The following is a 21,627-nucleotide window of genomic DNA, read 5'->3' as shown; positions in this document are numbered from 1 at the left end:
GGTAAAATAATATAGAAAGAGACAACATCTATCTACAACCAAAAATGATCAACGGACTGAACAAATCTCGATTTATAATTCGTTTAAGTCGTGAATCTTATATTATTCATTATGGCGAGTGATGACGGTATAATAAATTAATATACGTATTTAATATAATACATGGAGCATTTCAAAGAGTTATAAGAAAGAAGATAACAAAGGCAGAAATGTTACGAATATATAGTGGAAGTAATAATGCTTTTTATTTTTATTAAACACGACAAAGATAAAATATCGTGAAGTGAAATTGATGTCTTAAGATTTAAAATATGACAGCACTAGGATACATAAGATATTATATTTTATAGGTCTATAGAAAAGCATAAAATGACTAGGGAAATTGAATAGATAGAGCTCTTGCAAAGAATAAACAATAAGATGCGAAAATTCCGACCAAAAACCGCCTTGGTTTCTCATTTGGTAGAGCGCTGGCGGGGACCTAAATAAAAAGTCAATATTGTGAGGATTTCCTCGGTGTTCTACCGTTTCTCCCCCGTTATTCCACCAACACTTTCCACAATCTTCTTTTCATTATTATCTCTATCACGAAAACAGGGCACCACTTGTGTTTGAGTGACGCCAAAATTGATCGTCGTTCAAGGTAGTGTTCCTTACATCAATTAAATTTCCCTGATATTTACATTCATCTGATAGCTGCCTACCTTCAAAATCGTAAATTTCAAGTTCAAATAGGAGCAGCCCTCTCTACCTCCAGAAACATCGAAGCAGGCGTTCCTCAAGGATCTGTTCTTGCACCTGTTCTTTATTCCATTTATGTCTAGGATATGACTACAATGCCAGACTGCCTACATAGTCTCTATGCTGATGACACTGTCATATTTACTAGACATTTTAATATTCATGCAGTTTGTATCAACATGCAAAATATTCTAAATATATTAACACAATGGTCAACCAAATGGAGATTAAAAGTCAACGGCGAAAAATCTCAATTGATGGTCTTTACTAAACGTTTTCCCAGGGTTATAGATCAACTGAAAATTCGAAACTAAATAATACCTTCTACCACATCAGTTAAATATCTTGGAGTACTTCTAGACAAACGTTTATCTTACAGGCATCACATTCAAAACATAAGAGACGAAGCATTTAAAAGATACATGGCACTCTATCCAAACATAAGAGACGAAGCATTTCAAAGATACATGGCACTCTATCCACTTTTCAAAAGTCTGACTTCAAGGAAAGCAAAAGTCCTGCTGTATACATCAGTCATCAGATCATACATCCACTACTGCTGTGAGATATGGGGCCAAGCTCATCCTCGCCACCTGAAGAGTCTGGAAGGAATTCAAAGAGCTGTCTGCAGAACAATCACTGGTGCACACCATCTCACACACAATGTCAAGCACTACAATGAACTTCATATACCCTTCCTGGTTGCTCATATTCAAGATCTACAGACTACATACAGGAATAAGCTACTTCATCATGCCAACCCTTTACTAAGAGACATAATATAAATTCAAACAAATACCTCTGTCTTTAACGGTCTTATTATTCAATTTTCTTTAATATAACCTATTTATATTTCAATTTGTATAATCATATTTTTGTAAAAGGCAAGGGTCCAAGAGACCTGGTACTTTTAACAAAAAAATTTTAAAAGTAAAAAAAAAAAAAAGGGGGGGTAATGTTCCTCGCGGTTTGTCCAAGAGCTGATAGATGGCAGTGGAAGTGGATACTGGACGACTTGTATACCTGCATAACAACCACTGGCAATCTATCACATTTATCTAGATATTCTTGTACAGGTGCTTAACGACTGGACCAAGCGCCATCTGCTCCTTGTTGGGCATGAGGGACAACTAAATAACTGCACATCATAGGTTCCTTTGGTGTCAAGTTTCTATGTTAATAAATTTTTAATAACAAGTTTTCAACCACGGCATATATGTCAAATCTGAATACAGCAATGAGTTTGAGCAAATTTTGGTCTTATTTAATATTGTATCACGTGATCCTTTCCCTTTTAAAAATGTGACATTGCTTCCAAGATGACGGCCATCTTCTATAAATACGAGCAAAGGTTGGCCCGTTCACCGCTGTGGAGTAAGGTTTAGTATGTCTGACCGTGAAAAGAGCACGCCCGAGTTCAAATCCTGGTTCGAACAAGTTACCAGCCACCGGCGTAGCCCAGTCTGCTAAAGCACTTGCCTGCCGATTCGGAGTTGCGCTCGGGCGCGGGTTCGATCCCCGCTTGGTCTGATTACCTGGTTGGGTTTTTTCCGAGATTTTCCCCAACCGTGATATAATCTATCACGTCACCTCATCAAATACCATCTCGCTAGTACCAATCCTATCGAGGCTAAATAAACTAGTAGTTGATACAGCGTCGTTAAATAACCAAGTATAAAAAACAAGTTACCTAGTCGAGGTTTTTTCGAGGTTTTCTCTCAATCAATTGAAGTAGAATTGCTGAGTAATTTTCGGCGTTGGACCTCGGATCCATTTACCCATCATACTTACATTTCCCTCCTCAATCATCATCATCATCATCATCATCATCATCGCATTTCTTTTCCAATATTTCGGGCTTCTTCCGATATAGAATCAGCTGCGGGCCGCCACCGTATGTGGTCATTAGTTGCTAGTGGTAGTGCTATGTACCGTGGGCTCATGATAGCTCGTGGGACCGGATTCGAGATACCGTGGTGATGGTGATGGAAAGGTAAAATGAATTCTGTAGGCTGTAGGGGAGTTCGGAGGATGCCCGTAGGGGGTTCTTAGGGCATGCACACCATTCCATTTCGGCTAGTAAAATTTGCCCACCCAAGCGGCCTATGTGCGAGGTCAGTCAAGGAGAACTAATAGCTAAAAAGGTTGGCCACCTCATCCCTTATGTCTTGGGAGTACTCAGGTCTTTAATTTTTTTTTCGTCTTCGAAATAAAAGGGTGTACTGGTACTTTTGACAGTAGATATGAATAAGGCGCACCGGAGGCCGGAAGATTTGTTATTGTCTGAAGGGGACCATATCTCTGAGGTACGGTAGACCACCGTCAGAAGTATGGTACTGTCCTCCAATCAGAAGAAAGTCTCAGAGGAATGAGACGCAGCGGGGTTATGCTATGAATGAACGTTGATATCATAAGATCACACACGTGGGTACACGCATCTCCATTGGCTAACTCTCAAAGCACAAACGATAACACTGATACACACATATTTATACTACCCTAGTTACAAAATTAGATCACGGTTAATTTCCTGGTCTTTTAATCCCTCCAGATAGGAAATAACATATGCAGGAGAGCGCATGTTTTTTAAGGGGAGGCAGAGGTGAAATTTTGAACAAAACTGAAGAAAATTTGTTTCCCCTCCCATTTTTATTATCTTTATACACTATATTTTCATATTCCGATGTTAGGTTTTGATTTTGTGCCCTTTAAAGTATGAAATTAAAACCAAGATAACTGTATTACTATATTATTCCCATAATAAACTAATACTTATCATTATTTATATACCTTCTCTGAACATATAAATAAAAAGAAATATTGAAAATTTCTTACAATATGGTGCATGGAGCATTTTATATCAAACGATATAAAGTTTTATAAAATTATTAATATTTACAGAACTATTGTACTTAGAAAGTTGAAACTTGGTATGTCCATTACTAATAACATACTTAGTATCCATGATCAATTTCAAACAAATCGGATACATTTTGTGGATTTTGAAATATTCACCTCTGCCTCCCCTTAAACAAACGTTATAACGGTAATATTATCTATCTACTGCGCTCTAATAGATGACGCAATAGTAAGCACATTCCTTTCACGGTTAATCTCCTGGTTGGAGAACAGTATACGGATTTGATGACTGGAGAGTAACGCGTGGTGTAGAGGATGATGAGACCGGCTTAGCCAAACAGCGCAATTGGCACGCAACTCCATCAGAGTGGACAAAAAACGTACTTGGGTTGAAATGATTCACCATGTTCCGCGCGATAGGCTGCTCTATAATACTAACTAATTGGAAAGAGGGGTGCAAATACGAAATAGAGAAATTCAGTTAGAAGAGGATTTCAGCCTGAATCCGAATTGAAGTGATGGGAATTAATCTTGAAATCGAGTTTCAGAGCATCACAATATCTTCTGTAAGAATTTTATTATAGAACTAGAAAGGGGACACAGACGGTTGGGCTTTAAAAATAGGTTTGATCAATAAAGCCTGGAACACGAAAAACATACAGGAGGGTCAAGGAGGGGGGGAGCCATGAAAATAAACAGGAGTTGTACCATTAAGATAAACTCGAATTTTATTGCTCCTGTGATTTAATGTGCTATTAGGAGAGCAGCAGATAACACTGCTACGCCCTGTTAGTTTAACCGCATATAAATGTGCTACGAAAATATATGTGAAATCATAATAAAATGGATTTCATCTGCTACGATTTTATACTTGACTTAGCAGTTAACAAGAATTACAGATTAATTGGGTTTACCCTTAACTGAGTAACAGAAAGAAAACTTGTAAATAAGTAATCACTTAAAATTTTTGTGTCGTAATATTTTTCCATAATTAAAATAATTTAATACATAAATCAGAACTCAAATTTTGCTTTTGCGTGAGATTTTAGTTCAAGGTAAATAATATCATACACTTCAGGAATTTATATATTGAAGCTTGAAGCCCGAAAAAAAAGTTTTGTACATTTTTCCAGTTGTTAAATATGACGCGCAATTTCTAGTTTAATTCTCGAGGAATGGCCTGTCAAATAAGTATTATAAGCTCTGCATATCGTTTGCTATTAAATCATGTAAAGTGTTGAAACATTCAGGAGATATTCTTAAACAACCTCTGTATTCACCAGTCAGTTCTTTTCAAAGCAATGCTAAGCAACCGTATTTAGACTACATTTTGCCAAACATTTTCTCACCCATAACTTATTTTCCTTCTCAATTTCCTCTTTAAAAACCTTCACAAACTCTGTAAGCAATAATCTTGACACATTTTTAAGTATTCTCTTACCTTTTTTGGCCCATTCTTTTCTCTCTTAATTTCCTGTTAAAAACTTTCACAAAATGTGTAAGCAATAATCTTGACACATTTTCAATTATTCTCTTACACTTTCTTTCGGCCCATTCTTTTCTCTCTCAATTTACTTCTTAAAAGTCTTCACAAACTGTACAAACAACAATCTTGACACATTTTTAATTATTCTCTTTCATTTTTCTCTCTCAATTTCCTGTTTAAAAACCTTTACAAACTGTGTAAGCAATAATCTTGACACGTTTTTAATTATTCTATTACACTTTTTTCGGCTCATTCTTTTCCCTCTCAATTTATGTTTGAATTCTTCGGAACTTTGATCCGTTCGACATGCAAACCAATGCTAAACCCGTTCTACTAGTGGTGCACAATATTGCACAGTACGTAATATAGATAATTGGTTTTCGTTTCCTTCTGTGTGTTTTTGCGGACTTCGCTCTGTGCACTTGAAGTATACCCTGAATTCAGTTTTCGATATTTCCCATTTGAATTGGCCATTGTGGTGCTTCTGTTTTGATGTAACCTACATCTTCCACCTCCATGACTCCGCTCGCAGACAGGTCTGTGCTGTGTATGTATTTATTCTATCGATCAATGTTCCCAGGGGAGGCTGAGGGATAAGGCCAACATGTTGAAGACTACATATTCGTAGTATATTCGAATAACGACATCAATCTGTAAACGTCTTTTTTGACAGGATATTACTGTAATCTCATTGTTCGGGGATGAAAGCCTTGAATTTAATTAGCCAGTTCCACTCTTCGAACATAGGCGATTCCGTCACATTCATTTTAACAATAGTCTTACATCGTTTTTTATTTAATCGACTTTTAACTTAACGACACTGTATCAACTACTGAGTTATTTAGCGTCGATGAAATTGGTGGTAGCAAGCTGGTATCATCGCACGGGAAGAATAATCATAAACACCTCCCGTCCTCTTCGTTGCTAACGAACTCGTGAGTAACCTACAGTATTTGTAAGTGGATAAGTTAGGATAACCAGATTTTCAGACAAAAAACAGGATCACTTTCTAAAAGTGGTCCTATGAACCGCGGCCATAGGTTTTCGCTATTCGTCTTGCATATTTTGTATCTAAACTTAAAAAAAAAGCAGTATCCAGTTTTAATAAACACACATTTTCAAATATGTAGATCAGCGGTGACCAAACTGGGTATCGTGATTACATCTTGTAATCAAAGACATTCATACTGGTAAGGGGAGTTTCCTATACATTGCTCTCTGTCTCGCTCATGTACTGAAGGTAAGCAGTGTAAGTACCATGTCGCTCTACTAACCCTCTGTCTCTACGAGCAGAGACAGAGGGTTTCGTACAGAATGGGAAGAAGAATTTATTCGCTGTTCTGTATGAGAGAATGTAATATGTTGCTTTGCTCAACGGTTCAATTAGTAGTAGTATATAGAAGTGTTATTACAGGGCATTACCCTGAATACACACGCATAACAGCTATTATTATTATTATTATTATTATTATTATTATTATTATTATTATTATTATTTATCAACAAGTGTTACCATAATTCTCATATAATAATCCGAGGCACTACAGCCCGTGAAGGGCCTAGACCGACCAGCCGGCTGCTGGCCTCACGCCCACATGCCGAAGCAGAGGTGGACGATCATCCAACCAGAATGGAGATATCGTGTGGTTAGCACGATGATCCCCCCAGCCGTTATAGCTGGCATTCACAACCGGATTTCGCTACCTATCTTAGCTCCCCAAGTGCATCACGATGCTGGGTGGGCACCGGTCCCATACACTGGCCGAAATTTCATGAGAAAATTTCTTCCCCCACGAGGACTCGAACCTGCTTGCATTCCGTAACGCGAGTCCTAGGCAGGATGCCTTAGACCACGACGCCACGGCGCGGGACATAATTCTCATATACGTGCCTGAATACATAGGCCTACATCTTCCCTTGAAGGATAAAATAATTACTACGCTATATCTCTTTTTTAATTTATCTTTTAATCTTTTGATGACTATTATCAGTTATTTACTAGTTATTGATTTAATAATAATAATAATAATAATAATAATAATAATAATAATAATAATAATCACAATATAAGAATCTGATTGAATATTACGTGCTAGTGTAGTAATGAAACGAGCTATTAAACTGTAAGAGCTGAAATCAGACTTAAAACATAGTCATGAAGAGAAAGATGGCATAAATAAATGTAAGGAAGCCAGCTATCTAGTGGCGAACGAAATAGCTCGTTCTCTTAAGCCTTCCAACGAAGAAGAGTTTTATAAAAGCATAATGATCACGGTGGCTGAAATAATTTGTCCAATGAAAGTTGTTAATTAATTTTGAAAAACTGCGCACTTCTCGACTAAATATCCAGAAGAGATTTCAGGAAATTTCTGATTGTGTTCATGATGAATATTTAAAAAAAAAAAAGGCAAGAAAATTTGTATACCGGTATATATTTTTATTGGCTCTTGATGACAGTAGTGACATTACTGATACAGCAAAGCTTGCGATTTTTATTAGCGGGTTGATGAAAAACTCAATGTTAGTGCACGAACCACCACTGGTTGTAGTTTTCATGCCATGTACCTCTCCCCTGTCTCCTTACTTCTCAGGCTGTCTCTCTCGTGTAATCACTGCCGTTCGAGTTTTGGTCACCGTTGATGTAGACCAATAGTTATCAGATACAATTACAACAAAGGAAGTAATGTATCAGTAATAAAAAGTGTCATTACTGTCTGTTATGAGGATATTTAAATTGATATTATGTATTTATTACTCACGCTCACTATTAACTATTTTCTAACACGACTTAGAAAAATACACATAGTCTACACAATGTAGATACTGTAGCATGATTGTTCTTCATCAATTACTGAGCAGCTATATATTCCTGATTTGAATGTACTGCTTTCAACAACTGCCACTGTTCAAAAAGGAAATCACAGAATTCAACACAGCTATAATTCAGATTACACTTTGTAAACAACATAACTATGTTTTAGAATTTCTTGCTTCAGTCTATATTTTCATCTATCCACATATTATTCACTGCTGCGAAGTAGTTCCTGTAGTTTTCCTCTCCACCAATTTTCTCTCAGAGAATAGAAAACATAGAACTTCCGCTTCAAGTTTTATTTCGCAGGATTTTTAGCAGGACTATTACACTTTTACTACGTCAAACTACTTTTTACTAATAAAACTGTACAGAATGACGTGATTTAACCAATCACGGCTATTTATCCTACAATTTTTATCACCTTCCTAGCATTTTGATCACCTCAGTAGCATTTGTTTTTGCTTTTATCACCTCCCTAGCATTTTTTCTTTGTTTTCCAACACTGTACTTTTAATAATTCTACCTTTTAAAATGATTCATGTTTATTTCATCATTCTTAATTGAAACTTTCCTATCATTTATCTTGTTTATATTATTTAGGTTATGTTATAGCTTCTGCTGTATGAGATTATGGATAGTCATGTATCAGAGATTGTTTAAAATATATTGATAATTGAAGTGGACTGCAACTGTTCTAATAAAAATGAAACTGAGTCAACAAAGTCTTCTTGACCAGTATAACTCCTCCCATGTTCTGAAAACAGTTCTTCACTAAATCCTCCAAGTAGGTGAAAGAGTAATGGAACGGAGAAAAATTTTCTCATACGCAGGGATTTGAACCCGGGTTTTCAGCTCTACGTGCTGATGCTTTATCCACTAAGCCACACCGGATACCTACCCCTGCGTCGGACAGAATCGTCTCAGTTTTAAGTTCCAAGTCTTGGGTTCCCTCTAGTGGCCGCCCTCTGCACTACGTCATGGATGCCTATGAACGTAGGACTGAAGTCCACACATGTGCTGAGGTGCACTCGTTATGAGTGACTAGTTGGCCGGAATCCGACGGAATAAGCGCCGTCTTAAATCACGAAGTGATTTACGCATATCATATATATTATTTTAATGTACCGAAGTACATATGATATTTCCATGCAGATATTCTGCGTCATCATACGATGAAAGAGTAATGGAACGGAGAAAAGTTCTCTCCGGCGCCGAGATTTGAACCCGGGTTTTCAGCTCTACGTGCTGATGTTTTATCCACTAAGCCACACCGGAATTTTTCTCCGTTCCATTACTCTTTCATCGTATGATGACGCAGAATATATGCATGGAAATATCATATGTACTTCGGTACATTAAAATAATATATACTCCAAGTAATGTTGAACAGGGTTGGTGACAAAGGACATCCTTGTTTTACTCATCTCCCTATTCCACTTCCTTCAGACATTTGTTCTCCTATCCTGACTTTGACTCGCTGTTTCATTTAGATTTCTGAACAGTCTTCTCTCTTTCCAATCCACACCTATTTTCTTCAAGATTCTCATCAGTTTATTCCAACCCACTCTGTCAAACGTCTTTTCTAGGTCCACATATACATACATTTCTTTATTCTTTTCCAGGTATCTTTCGCCGATTGTTCGTAGTAGTCCAATTGCAGCCCTCGTAATTTTTCCCTTTCTGAAGACAAACTGCTCTTCTTCCAACTATATTTCTATGTTAGAATATAAACGTCGATTCAGTATTCGTAGGAGAATCTTTGTTGAGTGGGATATCAGGCTGATAGTCCTGAACTCCTTACATTTCTTGGCATCAGATTAACAGATCAAAATTTTAAGTAGATCGACAGCTCTACTATTAAGTGTAAGTAATTATTTTTGGTGTAACTGATTTTTCAGAACGACGACAAGTGTTCAGTGGCGAATTCTCAAGTACCGCTCAATCCGGCAGACGACGCAACGTCGCACGGTTCCGGCCTCACAGAGCAGGAACCAGAAAGAGGCAACTGGACGGGGAGGTTCGACTTCCTGCTCTCACTTCTAGGATACAGCGTTGGTCTGGGCAATGTCTGGAGGTTTCCCTACCTCTGCTACAACAATGGCGGAGGTGAGTGTCTCGCCACGTGCTTCATGACCCACATGACACTCTTTTTAGTTTGTCTACAATTTGCACACATTTAGTGCACTTTTCTCAGATTTTCTGTTTATATTTTATGACAAAAACATTTCTGATAATTGAAGGGGTTAGGTACAGCTTACAGCAGTAAAATTTTGGAAATATTCAAGATTTTCTTCTCCATTACTGTATCTTGTACAATAATGAAAATTGGTAGGCTATGTTTAAAACACTGTCCTTCTGCTATATGAAAATATTACATTATGCAACGAGCCTATACAACTTGGACAAATTATTAGACTAAATTAATTATATGTGCAACGAAGCTGTATTTATCGATAGAAATAATAAATAAAAATGTATTTTGCACAGATATAATGAACAGAAAATTGAGTCTTGAAGTTACTAATAATTTGTGAACATTCTCTTATTCGTTATTAACACGTTGATTTTGTCAGGGATGCTGGAAACCAAAGTTTGACACTTTCTTTGAATATCAGCATCATTTAGACAGATACCAGACAGTGCTTAAATGAGCCCATGTTTTTGCTGTAAGCTTCTTTTTGTTCACTTTCTTCTTCAGTATAGATCACAGATTTTCAATTTCGTTCATGTCCGGTCTTCTTGCCGGCCATGGGAGAATATCTTCTACAGTATATAATTAAAGCACCAGTAGTACCAACATAGTCAGAAAAAATATACTTAACCATTGGAAAAATATACCAGAAGATGTAAACGATCATATTTACAACAATAGAGACTCTGTGAATTATACTGATAGTTGATATGACGAATTATATTACGTTTCCAAGAAAACGTTTTAGTCTAATAATTTGTCCACGTCTGTATGCGAGTATGTTTGTTTATGAAACGAGCGCAAGTGAGTTTCATAATTTTCATACGAGCGTCTTAATTACCATTATAGGCAAGTTTCATACGATTTTTTATGCTCGACCATATTTCTAACTTGAAATTATTCATAAGTATTCATGTTATGGTTATGTAATTGAGGAGGGGAACTGACCTTCTTAATTGTGAGATGTGCGCAGACGCGAAAATATTGATTTTTTTCCGAGGAACGAATGTCATTGACCTTGATATAATCTAGAGAATAACATGAATATTAGTCTTGATATAACCTGGAAATTGATTTAGAATTGAAAAAGAGATCACAAATTGAATTTACTTGAATATTATTTACAATTAACGCTAATTATTATAGTAACAGAACATAACCTTCTGCGACAGTATTGGATTTCCAGCCTCCGTGACTTTTAGCTAGTTGTCTTTCGATTGCATATCCGAGAATAATCGATACTCGCGCTTTTATAATGGTACAATGGTGATTTCTCATTGGCTGAACAACTGAAGTATAATGAATAGGTGTACTTTAATGAGGTGCATTAAAGGGCTACTACCAGGTGTATAATTACTACATTTGGGCATGGTCCAGCATAAAAATATTTTTACGATTAAAAAAAAACATTCTGTGATGAAACTTTGTGTGTATTTATGCATGTCATATCAACAATATGATGCAAGATCACTCCTCTACCTTTGATGGATTGTCTGATAAAAAAAATTGTTTAAAAATGGTCAAATATCAGTATTTTCTTCTAACACAAAATAAAAAAAAATATTATTTATTAAGGAATGTAGTTGAAAGAGCATGATATTATAAATATGAGTTTCAGGAATAAAATAAAAGAGAGAGAGAATGTGAAAAAGTTAACAAGTGTATGAGTTATGAGGGAAACGCTTCATCACTGCACAGTAAATATATAGGCCTAAGTAATTTTTTTAATCATAAAAATATTTTTTTTTTCAGATAGCAGAAGGACAGTGAACAAGCCATATAGTATTAACATTATCCTTAGCATTACCACTTTGAGTTAGTTTTATAATATTTGGTTGAATTAATAATACCCAACATATATTTGCACACCTTGTCCCACAAGGAACTCCTCCAATCTTAATACCATTTATAGTATATATTGAAACAATCAGAAATATAATCCGTTTTACACTTACCAATTTTCATTATTGTACAAGATATAGTAATGGAGGAAAAAATGTTGAATATTTCCAAAACTTTTACTGCTGTAAGCTGTACCTAACCCCTTAAATCTAAAATTTGAACAAACAGACACATAATAGTTGAAGGAAAAAGTGATTATATCTTATCCTCAAATCGTAAACTTTTTGTAGCACAAATAATAATTTAAAATAAAAACTGAATCTCAGTGATTTACAATTTTTGCTACAAATTGTAGGATTTGTCTTTTGAAATATACAATTAAAGTTTAATTAATGTGTGTCAAATAATTTCTGAGAAAAGTGGATCTAAATTGTAAAAAATAAAAAAATCAGAATTATGCTACTGAAGAAAATATTTTTATTTAAAATAAAACTGTGATAAAATTGCTGCTTACCATATGAATTAAACCATTCTTAATTTGCTTAATTTTTTGTAAAGTTTAATCTAGTTAGGTTTATTAATATTAAAATGCAATTCTAATTTACAAGCGTTCGAAGCAGCCTCTAACTATCCAGTGATCTTAACTATCAGAAGTTATAATTCCAAACAAAACGTTTATACAGAGAATCAGTGAATTCAATAACATTTCAGTTCAAAATTCAATCTAACATGAAAGCCATGGTTCGAATCCCGGTTGGTATAGATCGGGGCTGGGGGGTAAACCTCTGAGCGCGCTCGCGCTTACAGAGAAACCAGCTGCGGATAGGTGGATAGCAACGATAAACAACGCAGAGGTTCAGTGATGTGCCATTCACAATGATGTGCTTCGTCTACATATGTACATAAATACTACATTTAATTTTCTGTTTACAACAAATGTAAATGTAGCTTATACATTGCACGTCACTGATCGATTCTTATATCTACGATAATAGTAATATACGTTACAAGAGCGGTATGTTGACGTTTTCATTGTCGAGGAAACGATTGAAAAAGCGAAACGTAGTTGAGCTTTTTTAATTTCCGAGAACATGAAAACAAACATGCCGCTCGTATATCGTACATTATTTTGTGCGAAGATCGTTTATTACATACCTGAAAGACGAATTTCTAATTAGTTGCAATGAAATCTCCATGTCGGTTTCTGTTTAATGACGGCAGCTTCGGAAAACTTAATATATTTCTTGAACATTGTTGCTATAAAATATTTTCTGTGTTTACTATACTCCAGCAGGCCGTGATATACGTCTGTCTTTTTTTCCCCCCAGTCTATAAATGCGAACTTAAAACAAACTGTAAGGTTATGTAATGATTTATTTTTCATTTTAATATTTTAACAATATTATTTATATAACATATTGCAGTAATAACATCGGCATCTGGAATCCTGTTGATTTTTTCACGGCTTCCTTAATGTTACTTGTATCAGGAATGCAATAAGTTTAGTGGAGTAGTAGACTTTACTTAACTTTTGCAAATATTTAAAAACAATAATTAACATTGCTTTTTAGGTGAAATTGCAGTGGTAAGTTTCCAATTTATAATTATTACTATGTTAAACGTCTCTAAAAATAATATGTTAAAAGCCTAAGGCAGTAAAATGAATGTCGCGCTCAAGCGGTAAGAAGAGGGAAATTGTTGTGTGTGTTACGTTGGGAATACTGAATGTGGTATTTCACACTTACCGCGTATTGGTTCTGTGCGGAAAACAAGCAAATACGCACGATCTCGCACAAAAATAATTGCGGGAGTAGAAGGAACCGCTGTCTGAAGATCGCTCAAGCTAACGCATAAATCCCCAGGCTTGGTATAGATCAGTGATGTCAAATGATCCCCATAGGAGCAAGCGCGCTCTTTAGAGCCCAGGAGAGCCTGAGCACTTTACAGCGGAAAGGAAAGAGACAGACGAAAGAGGTAGTATATGCCGCTTGGTCGAGCTATATACAGGGATGGCCAGCACTGATTCAATGGATAAAGGGAAGAGAACTTATTAAAACTGCATCCATATTAATTTTTAGATTTGTCTGAGAAGTATAAATGCATTATAAGAATGTAAGTTTTTAATTTTAATGTTCATTTTTCACAAGTTTACTTTTTAATTCAAAAGGAATATTTTCTCAACTTTTTTACAGAAAAGTGAAATTTTCAGATATCTTTGTTTAGTAGCTTTACAGGTACTAAAACAATGTTTTCGTAAATCTAATATATCATAAATACGTATTACTGAAGATAGTGGATTAAAATTTTTGAAAATATTCGCATGGAACATGTTTGTAAGGAAATGAATTAACAAAGCAAATACTGTTACATCACAAACAAAAGATATGTGCCTATGTGTTGGTAAAACGTCAGCTCTCTAGCTTCAGCAGATTTCGAGATAATTTAATATTCTGATAACAGAAAGTTGAGCACCAATATCACATAAAAGCATAATGCTATAAGAGTTTTATTATGTAATATTAGTTACAGTTAAAACATATACCTAGACACCTTTGCTTTGTACTATAATATTGTTTTGATTACTTTTATAAGGCTAAAGATACCATCAATATCAATTTTAACTTATCATGTCATGTTCAGTGTCTTTCTTTGGGATAATACTTTCTTTATGAATGATGTGTTTAATTCACTTAGTACAGTATAGTTGTAGTTATTATGGAATTTTTGTGAATATTCCTTCTTTACTCTTTATTATGTTATTAACGTTTAAAACGCAACTGCAATATTAGGCTAAGAAATAGATGTTAGTACTTTTGTTTTACAGACAATATAGAAAATAACAAACAGAAAGAAGCCATATACAAATAACGACATAAAATTTCACGTTCGGTTTGAAGATTGTGCACCACTGTTTTCTTAATCCAACAGGCTGCTTATTCCTCCTAGCATACCTAGCGCTTGATGCCCGCGCACGACGTCAGGGTCAGAAAAATGCGCTTGCTTTGACATCACTGGTATAGACGTTCGTCTGTTATTTTTCGTGGATGTCCAGCATAATACCTATCTCACGTCCTCGGAGTCTCAGTATGCATTGTCTTTGTAAACTCGAATGAAGTTCAGATATGAGTTATGATCGATGTAAATCTTACGACACGGTTATTGGTTTAGTAAAAATAAAGAAAACGCCTGTTGTCCTTTGACACAAGATAAAGGAGATTTGCTTTCTGCTGATATGGCTTCTGTAAAAATCATGATTTTCTTTTACGTAACAAGGCACTGGATTATTCATATGTTAGTGAGCAAGAGTTTTCTAGAAATCATTGCAGTTCCTAGAACTGTGTACAAACTGACATAAATAAACTCCCGAGAATTGGGTCGAGCCACAATCACTTTGCTTATAAACATAATTCAGACATCAGACAAGAGTTAAATGAAACGAACATATCAATTAAATACATAATTCAATTCAATTCAATTTATTTGGCCATTAGACATACAGTTTTATGCTTCGTCAGAATGCATTGAAAAAACATATAAATGCATTAAAAAAAACTAATAACAGAAACAGTAAAATTTAAGTAATACTATGTAAAAAAAAAGGTAAAGGTATCCCTGTAACATGCCATGAAGGCACTTGGGGGGGCATGGGGGTAGAGCCCCATGTTTTCCATGACCTCGGCACTAGAATGAGGTGGTGTGGTCGGCACCACGCTCTGACCGCCTTTTACCCCCGGGAAAGACCCGATACTCAATTTTATACGAGGCTGAGTGAACCTCGGGGCCGTTCTGAAAGTTTGGCAACGAGAAAAAATCCTGTCACCACTTGGGATCGAACCCTATGTAAACATGAAATAATTTGAAACTATTAAATTGAAGAAAACTAACTAAATTGCAATTAAACTTATTTATTAAAATACAATTTCATATAAATTTGTGTTGAAAAACTCAGCAACAGAATAAAAAGGATTATTTAATAATCAATTGTAAAATCTAGTTTTGAAGCTATTGATTGGTAATTTATGATATTGACTTGGGAGGTTATTATATAATTTCATCCCTATAATTAAAAAGTTTGTGTTGCTCTTGTGCAATCTACAATATGGAATATCAATTTGTTCACTATTTCTAATTTCATGATCATGTATATTGGCCACTAATGAGTAATTGTCGATATTTTGTCGAGTGTAAAGTACCAGATCATATATATATATATATATATATATATATATATATATATATATATATACAAATTTATGATTGTTAAAATCCGTAATTGTCTGAAAAGTAACCGACAATGTTCCAGATAATTTGATTTACATAAAATTCTAATGCCTTTCTTTTGTAAAATCAAGACGCTTCCAATTTTGGTTCCATTTCCTCAGAAAATTAGGGCATATCGAATTATCGACTGAAAGAAAGAAAAGTAGGCACATCTGAAATAATTTTGAGAAATGCAAGTAGTTAATTTCTTTAGCAAATATAAAACTCTTGATAGCTTTGTGCATATGTACTCGATTTGCTTATCCCATGTTAAACTGGAGTCTATAAAAAATCCTAGAAATTTTGTGTACTTGTTGTCCTTATTTATTAGATAGTTTAGGCTGAAAGTTAAGTTGATAGTTTTTTCTTGATTAAGCAAGAAACCATTAGATTCAAACCATAAAGCCATCTATGATAGAGTGTCGTTGTTGAGAGCATGTAATTGATTTAGAGCAGAGGAAGAACATAGGAAAGTAGTGTCATCTGCGTACATAATTGTCATTGATTAAACGAATTCTGGTAGGTCATTTACTGCTATTAAAAATAATAGAGGATCAATTATTGAGCCTTGAGGAACCCCATAATGTGTAGTGGTGAGACTTGACCAATTTTCACCTATAGCAACTAATTGACTTCTGCCATGAAGATAGGTTCTAAAAATATTTAGTGTGTTCCCTCGAATACCATAAAATTATAATTTTGATAAAATTAAATTATGATCAATACAGTCGAATGCTACAAGAGGCTACAAAGAGTACATATATATATATATATATATATATATATATATATATATATATATACGATGTGTTCAAATACTTAGAATGGAACCAAATGGTACACTATGATTACATATGCCAACGTACTACAGTAAGAGGATAACGAAATGTTAGGCGATTTTAATTGTGATGGAGTGATATAATTTACAATCTCCTCATTCGGATATCCGGAAGGGGATACTGGGAAAAGGACACAATATCTCAAGGCAAATGCTGTGATAGTGTCCTTATTAAATATCCTATAACCTTTAAATGGACTTGCACGTGAAACTTTTGCGTGAGAAAACTTATTGTCTACTCGTCTGTTGACGTTCTCGTGATCCACCGAGCAGTTTGCCTACCACGTCTCTCAGAATTTTTTAATGAGATTTCCCACCCAGCTTTGTGTAATAGCCACTTTTTCAGGGTACAACAGATTTAATTTCAGGGCAAATTCCTTGTGATTGCGGCTGACAACAAACAGGATTACTTGAATATTAAGGGTTCAGAGCCATAGTGGGCCAAGCGCCATAAGTCAAGTTACAGCGAGCTCAGAATATGTGCATCAGATACGTGTGCAACATCCGACGATATGATCACATATCACCGTCCTTCGCAAGTCTCTCGTGGCTCCGACTTAAAGAACGCAGAACTTTACACTCTTTGTCTTTACTCTTTCGAATTCTGCACACCTCAACACCAAATTACCTTTCGTCTCGTTTCTCTTATCTATACTCTAACCACGACGTAAATACCAGATCACTTATCTGTGGCACGCTAAATATACCTCTTCATAGAACATCTTGTTATTCCTCATCTTTTACAATATCCACCTCGCGTCAATGGAATTCCTTGTCACAAAGTATTAGGGGCTGCAAGACAACAAACACCTTTAAGAACAGCTTAAAAGATAACCTTATTAGCATTTCACTCCAATCATACTGATTTAAAATATTACAGACTACACTGTTGCTTTTTTTCTTTAGACATCATCCTGATTGTGCTGCATTTTCAAAATTGTCTCATAATAATCTCTTTCTATTATCTAATATAATTTGAAATATATTAACATTCTATGTATTTTAGTTTAATTCTGCTACACAGTTTATTTCAGTGTTTAATTAATAGTTCATAGTATTTTGTTGTTTAATTCGTAAATAACTCTTGTATACATGTAACTCACATCTAAATCAAATTGTTGAATTCTTTGTAAGTTCATGCATATGTATATACACTTTTTGCTGGTTGTGTGGAAGAGAAGGCCTTACGGCCTTAACTCTGCCAGCTAAAATAAATCATTATTATTATTATTATTATTATTATTATTATTATTATTATTATTATTATCATTATTATTATTATAAATAAAAAGTGAAGAAAAGAAGTGTTAAAATTAAGTTATTATTATAATTTAATGAAATATATAGCAAGTAATATAAAGTATGCATATTAAAACTATGTGACATATCAATCTTCATTAAACTATGGTATTCACTTAACTTTAAACTTTGCTTTCTCCGTTTTTAATAAATGGCGCTTGGCCCACTATGGCTCTGAACCCTTCATATCATTCCTTTTTATTTAACAATATCACTCTGGCTTCAGAAGTACCTGTAAAGAAGAAGAAGAAGAAGAAGAAACAGTATTTCAGAGATTTGGCCTATGATTCCAGACTTATGGACACCCTGTAGCATTCATTGATTCATAGTGTTCTGCCCAAGGGCAGGTATTTCACTGCAAACTGAGCATTCTCCAGTGTTTCTATTTTCTGCCTTCCACTTCGTCTCCTCATATGATTCATTTATCTTAATGTCGTCTATCATCTGATATCTTCTTCTGCCCCGAAATCTTTTCCCGTTCACCATTCCTTCCAATGCATCCTTCAGAAGGCAGTTTCCTCTCAACCAGTAAACCAGCCAATTCCTTTTCCTTTTTATGATCAGTTTCAGCATCATTCTTTCTTCATCCACTCTTTCCAACACAGCTACGTTTCTTATTCTGTCTGTCCACTTCATACACAATTATACAAACTCATGTACACAAGATCCTTCGCACGAGCCCGTACGGCCATTTGTGCTATAATTGTGCACAGTTAGAATCTTCAAAGAAAACAAAAATAATACTACTAATAATAAATATTAAAACAACAGTTATTATTATTACTACCGTTATCATTAATTATCACAATATTACAACTAATCTAACTTCATACCAAATTTCACAAAAATAATAAAAATAAAATAAATGTAAGATATGAAAGAAAAAAACACAGTGAAACATATATATATATATATATATATATATATATATATATATATATATAAACAATTTAATTCCTTATTGAAACTGCAATAAATAATCAAAGTAGGCTAATAAATATGAAGATAATACATAAAAAAGTATATACACACGTAATAAAAGAAACAAACAAATAGAAAAAACCACAATAAATACAAAAGAACATTATCCCCTAATTAACTCACTCGCTCTGTGTTAATACTACTCATTATAACACTAATAAATAACACATCCCCTTATTTCTTCGGCCCCCTCCCCCTCGGCCAGTTAGACCCTCACATGCTGCATCCTTCTCCATATCATATAAATTGAGGGAAAGAAGACAGAGGACGGACACTGGAAAGTTTTCTTTTCTCAATCGTACTATCAGGGACTGGAATGCTTTACCTGCAGACTTACTAAAGGCTTTACTAATAACCAAAAATGTATTTAAAAATAGGCTTAAGGACTTTACTAATAGACGGTAGTATATTATACGCACTACTTAAAGGGTGTAATTGATATCTTGTTATTTGAAGTGTTCTATCAGTGAGGAAGTGTGTTGTGTCAGTGAAGTGTGTAGTGTCAGTGAAGTCTGTTGTGTAAGTGAAGTGTGTTGGTGTCAGTGAAGTGGCTGTGCAAAGTATTTGAACAGTGAAATGGTTAGAAGTGTTAGTGAAATCAGGTAGAATCAGTGCAGTGAGTGAGTTGACAGCGAAATAAGTGTAGTGCCGAAAGGTACTCGTGCAGGTATGAACCTGTCACACTCGTGGGTCTTAGTTTGAACTTAGGGTTAAGATACAAATTAGATTTACTTTAAATGTTATTTTAAGTGACCATGCTTCATTTAATTTAGGATGCTCCTTGTTATTATTATTATTATTTTATTATTATTATTGTTATTATTACTATTATTATTATTATTATTATTATTATTACTATTATTATTATTAATAGTTATTATTGTTTTTATTAGTTGTGTTTATTATTAATTGTCATTATTGAGTGTAATTAGTTACCACTGCCACCGGGTATATACCCATTTGCAGTGTGAATAAATACATACATACATACAGTCGACCTGGTTGGCGAGTTGGTATAGCGCTGGCCTTCTATGCCCAAGGTTGCGGGTTCAATCCCGGCCAGGTCGATGGCATTTAAGTGTGCTTAAATGCGACAGGCTCATGTCAGTAGATTTGCTGGCATGTAAAAGAACTCCTGCGGGACAAAATTCCGGCACATACGGCGACGTTGATATAACCTCTGCAGTTGCGAGCGTCGTTAAATAAAACACAACATTCTACATACATACATACATATCCAATTTCAAAATGCTTCTAGTCGCTTCTCTTCACTTCGTAGTAACGTCCATGTTTCTGCCCCCATACAATGCCACACTCCACACAAAGCACTTCAATAGTTTCTTCCTTAGTTCTTTCTCCAGAGGACCGCATACTATATTAGTTCTGTAACAATCGTTATTTCAGCGTGTTTTGCAATAAATTTCGCCTTGAAGCAAGCTTGTTAACCCTTTCTAACCCAAATTAAATTTACAAGCAATCCATGTTGAAACAAATAGCTGTATTAGGACCAAGTTACGGGAGTGGCAACATTTGAAACAAACTATATTGATGGAAATGTATTGAAATAGAAGTTATCCAGCAAAATTTACCTTCATATGTAACACACAAGTATATAAATGCCATAAAGTTAATTATTGCCATATGGAATCTATAGGTAAGAAAGGGTTAAGCGTTCTGCACAACTATGATGAATTGTGTTCGATGGCGGGGAAGGCATAAGCCGATGTTCGCGCCGACAGCACAGAACTAGGGGTGTTAATCACAACGATACCCGTGTTTTGAAGCCATTACTAGCTGTCGCAGTTTTTCGGACGGCGGACAGTGTAACCAGGTGCGTAATGCGCGCAGACAAAACACAGACAACGACATATCAGGCGACAAGCGTACCTTACATGTAATTACGCGACATGCTGTGCAAACTGGTCATCGAAAATCAATAAGCAGTGGCAGCCAGACTCTCTTCCGTGAATAGCTGTATAGTCCGCACACATCACGACTTCAAATGCAGGCAATTTTGCTTAATTGCTCCGAGAAACAGAAAAAGCAATTCCCCTTCTATTGTTCTACTTCCGCGTCCCAATCTGCTTCCTATGCTTTGCATTATTTTCCTCGTCATTATATTCTGTTTTTTTCTTTTTCCAGTTTTCCTCCTATTTAATTCTTCAATTTTCTTCTCCTTATATTCATACGTCTTACTCCTATTAATAATAATAATAATAATAATAATAAGAATAATAATAATAATAATAATTTATTTTAGCTGGCAGAGTTAAGGCCGCAAGGCCTTCTCTTCCACTCAACCAGCAAAAAGTATA

At 35.1% G+C, this 21,627-nt stretch overlaps 1 protein-coding gene across 1 annotated transcript in view; it reads left to right on the top strand.

Annotated features, from left to right (window-relative positions):
* The first annotated feature begins 9,280 nt into the window (after positions 1–9,280).
* The window catches only part of GlyT (Glycine transporter), a 333,350-nt gene continuing 321,003 nt past the window's right edge, over positions 9,281–21,627 (top strand). Inside the window, exons 1-2 of the mRNA XM_069825108.1 lie at positions 9,281–9,292; positions 9,800–10,007. Coding sequence (XP_069681209.1) covers positions 9,281–9,292; positions 9,800–10,007 — 220 coding nt within the window. The remainder of the gene's footprint in view (positions 9,293–9,799; positions 10,008–21,627) is intronic.

The sequence above is a fragment of the Periplaneta americana genome, chromosome 4 (genome assembly GCF_040183065.1).
Source record: "Periplaneta americana isolate PAMFEO1 chromosome 4, P.americana_PAMFEO1_priV1, whole genome shotgun sequence".
Taxonomy (NCBI): domain Eukaryota; kingdom Metazoa; phylum Arthropoda; class Insecta; order Blattodea; family Blattidae; genus Periplaneta; species Periplaneta americana.
The sequence above is the reverse complement of the archived record's forward strand: the minus strand, read 5'-3'. Positions and strand labels throughout refer to the sequence as shown.